General features: G+C 48.4%; 1 protein-coding gene across 2 annotated transcripts in view; it reads left to right on the forward strand.

Moving 5' to 3' along the window:
• The first annotated feature begins 5,260 nt into the window (after positions 1–5,260).
• The window catches only part of DPF2 (D4, zinc and double PHD fingers family 2), a 12,836-nt gene continuing 2,684 nt past the window's right edge, over positions 5,261–15,412 (forward strand). Inside the window, exons 1-10 of one of the 2 annotated variants that reach the window (XM_011993557.1) lie at positions 5,261–5,461; positions 5,886–5,993; positions 6,319–6,482; positions 8,653–8,745; positions 8,899–8,977; positions 9,488–9,529; positions 10,568–10,705; positions 10,831–10,959; positions 11,148–11,260; positions 13,772–13,853. In XM_011993557.1, coding sequence (XP_011848947.1) covers positions 5,329–5,461; positions 5,886–5,993; positions 6,319–6,482; positions 8,653–8,745; positions 8,899–8,977; positions 9,488–9,529; positions 10,568–10,705; positions 10,831–10,959; positions 11,148–11,260; positions 13,772–13,853 — 1,081 coding nt within the window. In that variant the 5' untranslated portion in view covers positions 5,261–5,328. The remainder of the gene's footprint in view (positions 5,462–5,885; positions 5,994–6,318; positions 6,483–8,652; positions 8,746–8,898; positions 8,978–9,487; positions 9,530–10,567; positions 10,706–10,830; positions 10,960–11,147; positions 11,261–13,771; positions 13,854–15,412) is intronic. The other variant, XM_011993558.1, reaches the window with a different exon arrangement.

Below are 15,412 nucleotides of genomic sequence, written 5' to 3' on the forward strand. Positions count from 1 at the left end.
CCCGCCGCCCATCCCGCCCCGTCCCGTCCGCTGCAGCAACAGGCTCGGCGGCCCCTGTGGGGTGCACTGCGGGGCTGGCTGTTTCAGTTCCAAGCAGCCCCGTGATGTTTGGGAGGATCTTGGGTGGCAGGTACCTAAGACTACAAATATTCTTGGGAAGCATTTGTCGAGGAGCGGATGCAGAAGGGGAGTGGGCCTTGGCGCCTTCCAGTGGCAACCATCAAAAACCTGCAACTGGACCGAAGCCGTTCAGGACAGCTTAGTAGCCTAAAGGGCCATATAAGTGGGCATTCTTCCTATGATGCGATACCGTTGTGCTGGTCAGATTTCAAGCAAAGTTAAAGTTAATAGCTGTTAGGGCCATGGACACTGGCCTATGAACTGCTTCCTGTGAGTTAAAGATGCTTTGGGACTGACTTGATTTATTCCTACAGGAGAATCAGAATGAGTTTTAGATTGGGTTAATGCCCGGTGGGCGAATAGAGCTTCTTTTAATGGGTATGTTGGGCTTGGTGCGAGGGTGGGAAAATTGAGTGGTGTCTAACAGTCCAGTCAGGGTTTTTGGATTTTGGCTGGGTGATGAGGTGAAGGTTCGGTAAGTATTCTAAGGGACTCACAGCTTCTCATCTGTCTTTGTCGTGGCCTGAGCCCCTCTCTTCCTAGGGGCCTTTTTAAAGAGTAAGTTGCTTCTGCCTCCTGCCTGAAGCCTTTTCTTTGAGAATGCTTTCCCACTTCCATTAAGCTAAGTGCCTTTCCTCCTCTTGTGGTTTTTTTTTTTTTTTTTAAGTTGCTTTCTGCTCTATCCTGCTGTCTCTTTCAGCCACCCCTCCTCCCAACACTATTGTCTTTCTGATCTGCCCACTCCAGTTTCCCCAGCTCTCTCTTCAGGCTGACATTTTTCTCAATTTAGAAATGACACTGTTGATCTACCATTTATCCAGTTATCCTTCCTGACTCAGATGTTCTTTCTTTGTTTCCCTGCGTCTTTGTTGACTTCCCTCATCCCATTGTAAGGGGATGTTTTACCCAAGTTTCTCCAAAAATAAAAAGAAAGATTCTCATTGTACTGGAGGAGTATCAGACTTGCCTAGGTTTTGAGAGTTAAACGTAGTGAGGCTCTTCGTGTTGGAAGCTTTTCCTCGGGGAAATAGGGTTGCCAGTGCTTTCAAGTTGTGTCATAAGTGAGGGGTTGCCCATTTAAACGGAGCATGACATCTTGTTTCTCTTTGAAAAACTGTAGAGATTGTGAGCATCACCAGCCACTAATTCCTGAATGCCAGTAATGAGAAACCAACTCTCTCCTCCTCATTTCTAGCTGCACAGGGCCTCAGATCACAATTAATACATACTCCCGCAGAATTATCCCTTTAAGAAGGGGCTTCCATTCTTCCAGTTCATTTGGAGATAATTTTCTGGCACTTCTCTTGATTATAGTGTACGTAGTCTTCTGACAGCTGATGTTATACATTGAGTATGTTGAGGTCGGACCACTGGCTCATCTTTTCTTTTTTTTTTATTTTTTTAGACAGAGTTTCGCTGTTGTTGGCCCGGGCTTGAATGCAGTGGCACAATCTTGGCTCACTGCAACCTCCGCTTCCTGGGTTCCAGCAGTTCTCCTGCCTCAGCCTCCCGGGTAGCTGAGATTACAGGTGCCCACCACCACACCTGGCTAATTTTTGTATTTTTAGTAGAGATGGAGTTTCATCACGTTGGCCAGGCTGGTCTTGAACTCCTGACCTCAGGTCATCCACCCGCCTCGGCCTCCCAAAGTGCTGGGCTTACAGGCATGAGCCACTACGCCCGGCCTTAAGAATTTTCTTATTTGTAAGTTTCTGTCCCTGCCAAATGTGATGTCAGAAATGAAAGTCTTGGCTGGGTGCAGTGGCTCACGTCTATAATCCCAACACTTTGGGAGGCTGAGGCGGGCTGATCGCTTGAGATCAGGAGTTCGAGACCATCCTGGCCCACATGGTGAAACCCCATCTCTACTAAAACTATAAAAATTAGCCAGGTGGGGTGGCGCACACCTGTAGTCCCAGCTACTCGGGAGGCTGAGGCACAAGAATCGCCTGAACCCAGGAGGCGGAGGTTGCAGTGAGCTGATGTCACAACACTGCCCTCCGGCCTGAGTGACACTTTAAGACTCTGTCTTAAAAAAAAGAAAGAGGCGACTGGGCGCGGTGGCTCTGTAATCCCAGCACTTTGGGAGGCCGAGGTGGGCGGATCACAAGGTCAGGAGATTGAGACCATCCTGGCCAGCATGGCGAAACCCCACTCTACTAAAAATACAAAAATTAGCTGGGCGTGGTGGCATGTGCCTGTAATCCCAGCTACTCGGGATACTGAGGGAGGAGAATCGCTTGAACCCAGGAGGTGGAGGTTGCAGTGAGCCGAGATTGCGCCACTGCACTCCAACCTGGGTGACAGAGCAAGACTGCGTCTCAAAAAAAAAAAAATGAAGCTGGGCTGGTGGCTTACGCCTGCAATCCCAGAACTTTGGGAGGCCGAGGTGGGCGGATCATGAGGTCAGGAGTTTGAGACCAGCTTGGCCAACATGGTGAAACCCTGTCTCTACTAAGAATACAAAAATTAACTGGGCGTGGTGGCGCACACCACTCGGGAGCCTGAGGCGAGAGAATCGTTGGAACCCAGGAGGCAGAAGCTGCAGTGAGCCGAGATTGCGCCACTGCACTCCAGCCTGGGCGGCAAAGCAAGACTCCTGTCTCGAAAAGATATATATGTATATATATAAAGAGAGAGAGAGAACAGTGTTAATGTTAACTTGACATTTCTTGGTACTGGAGCCTTAAGTTTTTGTTGTTGTTGTTTTGTTTTGTTTTAAGAGACAGAGCCTCCCTCTGTCCCCCAGGCTGAAGTGCAGTGGTATAACCTTGGTTTACTGCACCCTCAACTTTCTAGGCTCAAATGATTCCCCTACCTCATCCACCCCAGGGACTACGTGGGACCGCAGGCCTGCACCACCAAACCTAGCTGATGGTTTATTTATTTTTAACGTTTTGTAGAGATGGGATCTCACTATGTTGCCCAAGCTAGTCTCTAAGTCTTGGTCTCAAGAGATCCACCGGCCTTGGCCTCCCAAAGTGATGGGATTATAAGCATGAGCCACTGTGCCCAGCCTCCCTTAAGTTCTTAAGAGCTCACTCTCATCCTGTCCTGTTCTCTCTTCATCAGATTCTCCCCTCACAAACACTTCCGCGTTTCATTCCCAGCCCTTGTACCCCCAAGACTGTTTGTTTTACCTTTTGAAATCCCACGTAGCTCACAAGAGCCCTGACAGAACATCTCTCATTCATTCCTCCCAATACTGTTTCCAGCCTCCTTGCTCTGACTTTGCAGCCCTCGCCAGCCTGGCCCTGCCTTCCATTTGACTTCCAGTGTCAGTATCAATTCCCATCAGCAGAAACAAAGGAGCTGCGGCACTCAGCCTTGTTTATCCAGTTTTATTCTGTGTGGTGAAGACGTGGCTGCCTCCTAAAGGCGAGCTCGCAGAGGCGAGGCTGCTTTCTCCATTCTGCTCTCCAACGTGAGATTCGTGCCTACCTCAGAGTACAGTCATTACAGCTCATTGAATCATACCAGGCCGTATTTGTGGCGTTGCCATCTCTGTGTGTGCTATATGTCTTTTTTACTTGCTGGGCACATGGTAAGTTATGCAGTGGTCTATTGTGGCTGCTCGCTGAAGGCCCCCATCACATTCCAGATCAGGATTTTTTGGTGTAGCCCGAGTTACGGCCAGAAACCACAGAGACTTAATCTGTTTGCCGTTTCATCCCCAGGCTGTTTCTTGTAAAATCCTGATATGTCAAAGCTCATTTGGTCCAACCTCCTCAATCTATAGAAGAATAGCCAAGGTCCACCTGGGTTGACTAAATGTCCATGTTCATGTGGTGACTTGCAGGCCAGCCAGGTCTTTTTACTCTCAAGTCAGGTCTGACTGTATCTCAGACATCTTCGTGAGTATTGGGGATACTATGAGAAAGAAATCAGTTCTGCCTTTGGTTTAAGATTGATTGACACTGGGTACTGTGACACATGCCTCTATTCCCGGATACTTGGGAGGCTAAGGCAGGAGGATCACTTGAGCCAGGAGTTTGTGTCTAACTTGGGCAACATAGTGAGACCTTATCTCTATTTAAAAAAAAAAAAAAAAAAAAAAAGATTGATTGAATATAAATATGAACTGATAGAGTTTGTTTAACCTCCGTTACCAAAGTCCTGGTTAAACCCTGCAAGATGAGAACAAGAGAGGTTCTACGTACATGCTTCTTAGAACCTGGCACTGTGCAGTTTTCCAGTTTTCCACTTAAAGGTTTACCCTTGATTCAGATTTCAAATTGAGTCTTTTGAGACCAAGGAGATTTTTTCTTATATAATTTTATTTTGTAAGAATAGAGAAGCACCCTAAGATGGGCCTTAGAGCAAACAAGTTTCTTATCAGTGATGGCGCTCAATAAAAACTTCAAGGAACTTCAGGTACTTGTAGATATCTTCCATAAATGTAAAATTAATTAGTTGATTAAAAACCTAGTTCAAAAATCAAAAGATATAAAAAGGCATATGGAAGGAAGTGGCCTGGTCACCCACTTTTTCTCCCTGCTGACCTGCAGTTTCTTTTCCATTTTGTTACATAAATGATAGCTTTCTTTGACACTTCTCAGCAGTGTACCTTGCTTTGCTTTTTGTCCCTAGTTAACTTGAAATTCTTTAATATCAGTATGTGAAGAGCTTCCTTCTTATGGCTAAATAGAATTTCATTGTATGGATTTACTAGTTTGCTGAATACATTTTAATAAGTCCCCTAGACCTTGAACTCTTTCCCTCTGGAGCAGACCCTGGGGCAAGGATGTGGGAGCATGTAGTTTATTTGGGAGGTGATTCTAGGAAGGAGGAAATAAGGAGGAACTTAGGGGGGACTATTGTTTGCTTCTCAGCGTCATAAGGGTTGAGAAATAACATCTTAACTAGCACAGGGCTGGGCTTGTGAGACACATGGAGTGAACATTAGTTCCTTACCCTCTTTGGGGGTTAGACTTAAGTCTGATTAGACATGATGAAATCATGTGTTCCTGATAGTAATTTATTCGTAAAGTAATTCCTAATGGTGGCCTAGAAAAGGGGCTTGGTGTCCCGTGAGGCAGAAGTGGAGGCAAATAGAATGGAAGAGACAGCTTCCCAGTCCCTTGAGCCTTCTAGAGAAGCAGATGACAGGGGAGAGGAATAGCTCAGTACCCTATGCTCCCCACTCCAACACACACGCCTGGTTTCTATCTTCTCTGCAGCCTTGGGGAGCAGTACTACAAAGATGCCATGGAGCAGTGCCACAATTACAATGCTCGCCTCTGTGCTGAGCGCAGCGTGCGCCTGCCTTTCTTGGACTCACAGACCGGAGTAGCCCAGAGCAATTGTTACATCTGGATGGAAAAGCGACACCGGGGTCCAGGTGAGGGTCCAGACTTGGGAGAAGGGGACTCAGGAGCATGAGGAGGAAGAAGCCTCCTCATCTTAGGTGATGAAACAGTTGATAGGGTTTTCCCTACTGCCTTCCACCTATGGATGAATATGGTCTTCCTGTGGTTAGAAACGCAGGGAGGATGAAGCAGATAGGTTGATACCAGCATCTTTATTTTCTACCCTGCTGAGGCCATTGTGTGTCTGGAGAACTATGTATTAGCCAAGGCCCCTAAGCTTATATATCTATTTTTCTTTTCCACAGACTGTTTCATCTAACCCCCTAGGCCCTCACTGTCAGAATTCCTCCCTTGCTCTAGAACTCAAAAGAGGGGGGACTACGTAATTAGAAAGTGTTTGGTATTATTTTCTAATACTGGGTTAGGGCCTGACTTCTATCTTTCTTCCTGCTGTAGGATTGGCCTCTGGACAGCTGTACTCCTACCCTGCCCGGCGCTGGCGGAAAAAGCGGCGAGCCCATCCCCCTGAGGATCCACGACTTTCCTTCCCATCTATTAAGCCAGGTAAGGCACATACTTCCTGCGCAGAGGCGTGGCCTGCTGCATGGTGAGAGCCTGCTAATCACTACGATACACCAGGCCCAGTACTAGATCCCAAATATACTCGAATGAATATGATGTGATTCTTTCCTTTAAAGAGCTTAGTCTAGAAGGGGAGACAGGTAAACAGATAAGTTATGGTGCCAAGTGAACTAGGGTGTCTTAATTCCTGGGCATCCGGAGAACAAAAGACAGTGACAGACCTTTGGTAAGCCCTAGCATTATGTGGACTCAGAGCAGTCTGCTTTCAGCCATTCTGAGCTTTGCTTCATCCTGATCTTGCTTGCAGACACAGACCAAACCCTGAAGAAGGAGGGGCTGATCTCTCAGGATGGCAGTAGTTTAGAGGCTCTGTTGCGCACTGACCCCCTGGAGAAGCGAGGCGCCCCGGATCCCCGAGTTGATGATGACAGCCTGGGCGAGTTTCCTGTGACCAACAGTCGAGCACGAAAGGTACAAGATTATCCCTGTGGCTAAGGGAGCTTTGATGGAAATCAGCCTCCTCTTCACTGGGGCCATGCAGTTTCTAGAACTGAAACAGAAGCTGGGGTCCAGGAAGCAGGCCCCTGCAGTTCTGTTCTTACTTCAATCCCTGGTTATTGTCAGGTACTGACTGGCTTCTCTTTTGCTTCTAAGTATAGACTCTCACTTATTCATCCACTTTTATCACAGAACGTTATTATTATACACATATATAATTTTCATTTAAAAAATTAAAAGAGGCCAGGTGCAGTGGCTCATGCCTATAATCCCAGCACTTTGGGAGGCCAAGGCAGGAGGATTGCTTGAGCCCAAGAGCTCGAGACCAGCCTGGGCAACAAAGTGAGACCCCATATCTACAAAAAGTAATAATAAAAAAAATTACCTGGGCATAGCGGCATGTGCCTGTTGTCCCAGCTACTAGGGAAGCTGAGGTGGGAGAATCGCTTGAGCCTGGGAGTTGGAGGCTTCAGTAAGCCGGGATCATGCCACTGCACTCCAGCCTGGGCAACAACAAAAAATTAAAACCAGAAGGTACAAGAATAGTACAAAGAAATACCGTATACTCTTTACCTAGATTTATCAGTTTCACATTTTGCCACATTTGCCTTATCTGTCTTTGCTAAACCGTTTGAGAGGAAGATGCATATATCAAAAACTTTTCAGTCTGGCAACATAGCAGGACCTTGTCTCTACTAAAAATAAAAATAAAAAATTAGCTGGGCATGGTGGCACACGCCTGCAGTCCCAGCTACTCAGGAGGCTGAGGTGGGAGGATTGCTTGAGCCCAGGAGATTGAGGCTGTAGCTCTGCTCATGCCACTGCACTCCAGCCTGAGTAACAGAGGGAGACTCTGTCTGGGGAGGGAGGGAAACAAACTTTTATCCCTAAATACTTTACTCTTTTATCACAAAAGTTTGTGTCACAAAGTTTTTTGGTCCCCGAGGTTGCACAGTGAAACACACTTGGTCTCTGCCAACAGAGAAGATAAGACTATATATAAAAATAAGAGCTATAAATATGCCAGCATTGGGCTAAGTGCTTTCTCATGGCCTTTCTCCTTTAGTCTGTACAACCTTATGGGGGAGGTCCTGTGTTCCCCATTTCACAGACAAGCTGAAACAAAGCAGTTTAAAAACTTACCATGGGCTGGGCACGGTGGCTTACGCCTGTAATCCCTTTGGGAGGCCAAGGCAGGCGGATCATGAGGTCAGGAGATCAAGACCATCCTGGCTAACATGGTGAAACCCTGTCTCTACTAAAGATACAAAAAAATTAGCCAGGCGTGGTGGTGGGCACCTGCAGTCCCAGCTACTCAGGCATGAACCCGGGAGGTAGTGCCTGCAGTGAGCTGAGATCGCACCACTGCACTCCAGCCTGGGCGACAGAATGAGACTCCGTCTCAAAAAAAAACTTCCCATGGCCGGCCACGGTGGCTCACACCTGTAATCCCAGCACTTTGAGAGGCCAAAGTAGGTGGATCACCTGAGGTTGGGAATTCAAAACCAGCCTGACCAACATGGAGAAACCCCGTTTCTACTAAAAATATAGTATTAACCGGGCATGCTGGCGCATGCCTGTAATCCCAGCTACTTGGGAGGCTGAGGCAGGAGGATCACTTGAACGCAGGAGACGGAGGGTGCGGTAAGCCAGTATTGCACCATTGTACTCCAGCCTGGGCAACAAGAGTGAAACTCCGTCTCAAAAAAAAAAAACTTCCCACAAAGTCACACAAATAAGCAACAACATTTTCATTTAAACTAGGAGGCGAGTGTCAGGACAGAACCACCAATAATGTGCTCCCAGGGTGGCCAGTCAGAGGCAGGAGAGGCAAATGGCTGCTTGTGGCATCGGGGCAACCTTTTGGAAGCATGCTATTTAATTTGGCCATGTGGCATGGTAGGGAAAGCATTTCAGGCTAAGGAAATAATGTGAAGCACAGGGGAAAGAAATCCCAAAGTATGGAAGGGAGCAGGAGCAGGATTGTAGGGTGCTTGAAGGGCGTTGGTGAGAAATGAGGCTCATTCACCTGTGGGTGGGACCAGGTCACAGAGGAGGTTCTGGGTGGCCTTGGCCAATCTCATCATAGGGGAGCTTTTGGATGCACATATTTCTACCCATGCTAACCCTGCTGTCCACTCAGCGGATCCTAGAACCAGATGACTTCCTGGATGACCTCGATGATGAAGACTATGAAGAAGATACTCCCAAGCGTCGGGGAAAGGGGAAATCCAAGGTGAGGGGCCAGCGTGCTACCTGCATCTTGGGACAGGGTGGCCTAGGGAATTCCTTGTTTTATTTCAAGTGAGATTAGCAGCCACTTCCCAAAGAGTCTAACTCCTCAGGCCCAGCCACCCCAGTAAGGGTGTCTCTTTGCTCTTCTTGGCAGGGTAAGGGTGTGGGCAGTGCCCGTAAGAAGCTGGATGCTTCCATCCTGGAGGACCGGGATAAACCGTATGCCTGTGACAGTGAGTGCCTCACAAGTGGGTGGGTAGACCTTGCCTTGGACCCAGCTCCTGCTCAGGCTATGAGAGGAGGGAGGGTTATGTTTTTGCCCAGGGTATTAAAACAAACCTGGGTTCTTGTCCTGCCTGCTGACTGCTTCTGTCTGAGACCCCTGGGAGGCCTGGGGCCCTGCTATATGACGGGTGGGACCTGCATGCTCTGGGAAAGATTTCTGCCATCTTCTGGGGTGGGGTTGCTTGTGGGGGCCACAGCAGGCAGGGTTGGCCTCTCAACAGACGGCCTGCAAGTCTCCTGGCCTCAGTTAAGCCAGGGCCCCAGGGGTCTGACACTGAGTTTTTCAACATCTGTTCTCTTTTTCTTTCTCTCTGCCTTGCCCCGCTTCTGTCCCTCCACCCTGGGAGCACCATCGCCGCTGGGGTTTCTCTCTCGTTTGCTCCGCTTTCCTGCTGATGCTGCTCCTGTCTCAAGTGTATCAAGGCCTTCTTCTCATGACTTTTCTTTCTGTCTTTCAGATAGTTTCAAACAAAAGCATACCTCGAAAGCGCCCCAGAGAGGTAGCTCTCTCAACTTTTCAGACTTGTGGTTTTCCTGTCCCTTTTTCCCTCTTCCCTTGTTCCTCCTGCCTTTCTCATTTCCTGGGATGCTAGCTTTAAAATCTCTGGAATGGCATGGGGGTAGGAGCAGTGGAACTTCTGCTGTGCTCTACTCCTCAAAGTCCTGGAGGCTGCGTTTACCACTGCTTGTCTCCCACAAACCTACTCCTAGAGCTGCTCAGCCCAGTGCATGGGGTGGCTTCAGAAGCATTATCAGGAGCCCATTATAATCAGACCCTTCCGCTCCCTCCCCAGATCAGGCACCTGGTGGTCAGCTCATGTTCCCCACTGCCCCACCACCTCCTGCCATCCTCTCTCCCCATTCCTTTCCTGCTGGCCCCCTTGCCCTTCTTGGTATTACCTGTCAAGATGACAAAATGCCTCGTGGGGATCTGCTTTCCTTGCTGATTGGCAGGCCTGGACAGGGCAGTTATGTGGGAGTGTGTTTGAATTTCTCTGGGGACAACTGCCCAACTGGCTTCATTGATAGGATATCCCCAAGAAACCCACCCCTGCTTGTTTACGCACATTCAGAGGAGATGGGCTCCATGGTCTGTGTGGGGTAGCATGAGCCTCCCACGTTTACTGATGGGTAAAAACGTTTGGAGTTTTATCCGCTTTTCCCCCTTCCTGCCACACCAAAGACTTATAGGAATATCCTTCCCTTTCCTGACCTGGAGCGCCCCAGACTGTTACTATATCCCAGAGCAACTAACTAGTGATGGGGCGAGGGCTAAGCCCCCAAAAGTCAACATGGAAGAGCAGTGGTGGCCATGGGGTTGGAGTTTAGGAGGTAAAAGAGTCCCAGAGGCTAGAGAGCCCCAGGGCTTGATGCTCGTGGCTGAGGGAAAGGGGCCATCACTCAAGGCCTGTCCCAGAGTAGAGCTGCTAGGGGAAGGGATGGTTGCCCTCCGCCTCAGGTGGAGCCCCCACAGTTTGCAGGGGTGGGGACATGTTACTCTTGTATCCTAACACCTTTCTCTGCAATCTTCTCCCCAGTTTGTGGAAAACGTTACAAGAACCGACCAGGCCTCAGTTACCACTATGCCCACTCCCACTTGGCTGAGGAGGAGGGCGAGGACAAGGAAGACTCCCAGCCACCCACTCCTGTTTCCCAGAGGTCTGAGGAGCAGAAATGTAAGCTGAGGTGTCAGAAGTGGTGGGCAAGCAGAAGTTGGCCTGGTTATGAAAACCACTCCTTGCATGGGTGTTGAGTGGCTCAGGGACCCCATGGGCGTCATCAAAAGTCTTTCTCTCTGCAGCCAAAAAGGGTCCTGATGGATTGGCCTTGCCCAACAACTACTGTGACTTCTGCCTGGGGGACTCAAAGATTAACAAGAAGACGGGACAACCCGAGGAGCTGGTGTCCTGTTCTGACTGTGGCCGCTCAGGTACTGCCGCCCGTGAAGGCTGCTGCTGTGCCCAGTCCCCAACGGGCTCTTGGCTTGCTGGCCTCTAGTGCTGTCATAACCAGCCCACCTCACTTTACCTAACCAAGAGAAGATGTAGCCACAAGCAGGAGCTCTTCTCTTCCCCCTGCATTTCCAACTGTCTGTCTCACTCACTTCCCCCACTACAGGGCATCCATCTTGCCTCCAGTTTACCCCCGTGATGATGGCGGCAGTGAAGACGTACCGCTGGCAGTGCATCGAGTGCAAATGTTGCAACATCTGCGGCACCTCTGAGAATGACGTGTGTATCCCCGCCCCCTCCTCAGCATGGCTCCTTCTGGGCTTTTACTGCTGTTTGCACAGTTCCCTCTAAAGTGAGCTTTCTTTTTTTAAAAAGGGAGCAAGATCCCTCCTACATGCCACATGCCCCTCCCTAGCATCTCAGTCAGAACTCTGATTTGTTGCCAGATAATATATATATTGAGTGCTGATTTTATGTCAGACACTGTTCTAGGCACTAAAGATACTAAAGACAAACAAGGTCCCTGCCTCATGAGATACACATTCTTACAGGAACAACAATAAGCAAGGATGTGAGATTTGTATAATGTGCCATGAAAAAAATGAAACCAGTAATGTGGCAGAGAATAATTGCATAAGTGATTTATTTTGATGGTGAGGTATGGCTCTTCTGGGAGGGGGATGCTGGTGTTGAAATTTTGGTGATACCAAGGAGCCAGTCAAGAAGATTTGGAGGTAGAGCAGTCCCAGGAAAGGAGCAGCCAGTGCCAAGGCCTTATAGTGGACAAGCCAAATGATAGGGCATGGGAGAGGATGGCGGGGGATGAGATGAGAGAGGCAAGCACTGCCAGATCTGTGGGGCCTTGGATTTTATTCTAGGTACAATAGGACACTGTCAAAGGGTTTTAATCAGGGAAGTGACATGGTTATTTATGTATTTATTTATTTGTTTTATTTATTTATTTTTTTGAGACGGAGTCTTACTGTGTCGCCCAGGCTGGAGTACAGTGGCACGATCTCGGCTCACTGCAACCTCTGCCTTCCGGGTTCAAGCGATTCTCCTGCCTCAGCCTCCCAAGTAGCTGGGATTACAGACACGTGCCACCACATCTGACTAATTTTGTATTTTTAGTAGAGATGGGGTTTCTCCATGTTGGCCAGGCTGGTATCGAACTCCTGACGTCCGGTGATCCGCCTGCCTCAGCCTCCCAAAGTGCTGGGATTATAGGTGTGAACCACCGCGCCCGGCTGTTTATTTATTCTTTATGTATTTATTTATTTATTTTGAGACAGAGTCTCTCTGTCACCCAGGCTGGAGTGCAGCGATGCAATCTTAGCTCACTACCACCTCTCCCTTTAGGCTCAAGCAATCCAATCCTTCCACCTCAGCCTCCCAGGTAGCTGGGACCACAGATGCACACCACCATGCCTGACTTCTTTTTTTTATATTTTTGATAGAGACAGGGTCTTGCCATATTGCTGAGCTGGTCTCAAACTCCTGAGCTCAAGCAATCCTCCCACCTTGGCCTCTCAAAGTGCTGGGATTACAGGCGGGAACCCACCATGTTTGGTATTGTCTTATATTTTATTTTATATTTATTTATTTATTTCAAGATGGAGTTTTACTGTTGTCACCCAGGCTGGAATGCAGTGACACAATCTCGGCTCACTGCAACCTCTGCCTCCAGGTTCAAGCAATTCTCCTGTCTCAGCCTCTCAAGTAGCTGGGATTACAGGCGCCTGCCACCACGCCTGGCTAATTTTTAGTAGAGACCGGGTTTCACCATGTTGGCCAAGCTTGTCTCGAACTCCTGACCTCAGGTGATCTACCTGCCTCAGCCTCCCAAAATGGTGGTATTACAGGCGTGAGCCACCGCGCTTGGCCCTTGTCTTATATTTTTAAAAGAAGACTTTGGCTGCTGTGTGGAGGGTAGACTGTAGGGACAAGGATGGAGGCTTATGCATATAATCCTAACACTTGAGAGGCTGAAGCGGGAGGATCACTTGAGCCCAGGAATTCAGAACCAGCCTGAGCAACATAGGGAGACCCTGTCTCCACAAAAAAAATTAAAACTTAGGTGTGGTGGCACACATGTTAACCCCAGCTGCTTGGCAGGCTGAGGTGGGAGGATCACTTGAACCAGGAGTTTGAGGCTGCAGTGAGCCACGATCACACCACCACACTCCAGCCTGGGCAACAAAGCGAGACCTTGTCTCAAAAAGAAATAGTCACTGGGCACGGCGTCTCACACCTGTAATCCAAGCACTTTGGGAGGCTGAGGTGGGAGGATTGCTTGAGCCTGGGAATTGAGGACCAGCCTGGGCAACATAAGGAGACCTTGTCTCTCCAGAAAAATTCAAAAATTAGCTGGTGTGGTTGTGTGTGCCTATAGTCCCAGCTACTTGAGGCTGAGGTAGGAGGATCACTTGGCCCAGGAGGTCAAGGCTGCAGTGAGCTGTGATTGCACCACTGCACTCCAGCCTGAGTGACAGCAATACCCTGTCTCAAAAAAATATACCTATAGAGCTTGGGCTTTAGGAAAAAAAAAACAAAACTGGAGGCGATTTGATCGATTAGGAGCTCTGAAAGGACTCAAGTGAGAGATGACAGTGACTGGATCTGCGGTAGAGAGGGACAGCGTGGTTCCTACATAAGATTCCTGCATCTGTTCTTACCTGCTACCTACCCCTCTTGGAAATAGCCATGTCACAGAAGCCTTCCCACTTCCTGTAGTGGCCTGAGGCACATCAGTCATTCAATCCCCATCCTCTTCCCTCTTGCCTACTTCAGGACCAGCTGCTCTTCTGTGATGACTGCGATCGTGGCTACCACATGTACTGTCTCACCCCGTCCATGTCTGAGCCCCCTGAAGGTAAGTTGCCCAGATCTTTTACTCAGAACAATTATTTTATTAGTTACTTGGAAAATACTGAGTTCTATGTTCTTTATGTTATCACTTACATATTCTTCCAACTTAGGGAGTAAAGCCCCTTGCCTTGGCTCAGTTTAGAATGCCTTCCTAACATTTCAACTTAAAGGGTTTAGTGTTTGCACATTATCAGCTACATTTACAACAGAAAATCCACAGCCCAGAAGAAAGCAGATGCTGAGCCGAGATCAGTCACCCAGAAGGAATGATTTATTTTCTTCCAACCAGTCATAGAAACTCAAGTGGTAGATTATCTGATGTGAAGCTTCTACAGTCAACTCTTGAAATTTAATGGATCTGAGCATTTATTTCCTATCCCTTCCCCTTCTGAATTGGGAAGGGACTTGACTTTGGAGCCTGAATTCTCCCGTAACTTAGAGTAATAATGGTCCAAGTTTATGGAAGCTATTCACTGAAACCAGTGGTGGCGCCAAGAATTGGTTGCATCTCCACAAGTCCCCTTCCAGCTGGATTTCTGTGCATAAACTCCTCCTGTACAGAAATTCAGGCGCTTACTCAGAACACAAATGCCCAGGAGCTGTTACTGTGCACAAAGGATGTGGGCCAGCATTACAGGCAAGAGAAAGTGTTTCATTGTGTGATGTAAGCTGACTTGTAACATATTGATCAAACTGCTGTCACCCCTCTAGAGAGTGAGGCCACTGACAAAGTCTAAGAGTCCTTTAACAGCTGCAGGGGAGTACTCAGCTTCTGTCAGGCCCAGTTTATGAATCTGTTTTGGGGAGAAGTCGTGTGTTTATGTTTTGTTTTTAACCATCATACAGACTATCTATATTACAAAATGGCTTTCCTATTAAAGTTCCGTGGGACATTGAGGTGGTGGAGAGCTGCGGGCCCGAGCGTCCTCACTGGAGTGTTAAGGCAGCTGAGGGGCAACCCCTGGAAGTATCAGATGTTCTAGGTTCTAAGTCAGGGTCAACAAGCTACAAGCTACAACCTATGGGCCACAGCCAGCTTAAACAGCTTGCAAGCTATTTCTTTTCTTTTCTTTCCTTTTCTTTTCTTTCTAATTTTTATTTTTTGAGACAGTGTCTTGCTCTGTTGCCCATGTTGGAGTGGAGTGGCATGATTTCAGCTCACTGAAACCTCTGCTCCCCTGGGCTCAGCTAATCTGGTAATCCTCCCACCTCAGCCTCCTGAGTAGCTGGGACTACAGGCATGCCACCACACCCGGCTAATTTTTGTATTTTTAGTAGAGACAGTGTTTTGCCCTGGTGCCCAGGCTGGTCTCGAACTCCCGGGCTCAAGTGATCTGCCCGCCTCAGCCTCCGAAAGTGCTGGGATTACAGGTGTGAACCACTGCGCCTAGCCTGAAAAAAAAAATCCCCTTAAAATGTAAAAACTGGGCCGGGCGCGGTGGCTCAAGCCTGTAATCCCAGCACTTTGGTAGGCCGAGACGGGCGGATCACGAGGTCAGGAGATCGAGACCATCCTGGCTAACACGGTGAAACCCTGTCTCTACCAAAAAAATACAAAAAACT

This window comes from Mandrillus leucophaeus, unplaced genomic scaffold (genome assembly GCF_000951045.1).
Source record: "Mandrillus leucophaeus isolate KB7577 unplaced genomic scaffold, Mleu.le_1.0 Scaffold43, whole genome shotgun sequence".
In the NCBI taxonomy this organism is placed as follows: Eukaryota; Metazoa; Chordata; class Mammalia; order Primates; family Cercopithecidae; genus Mandrillus; species Mandrillus leucophaeus.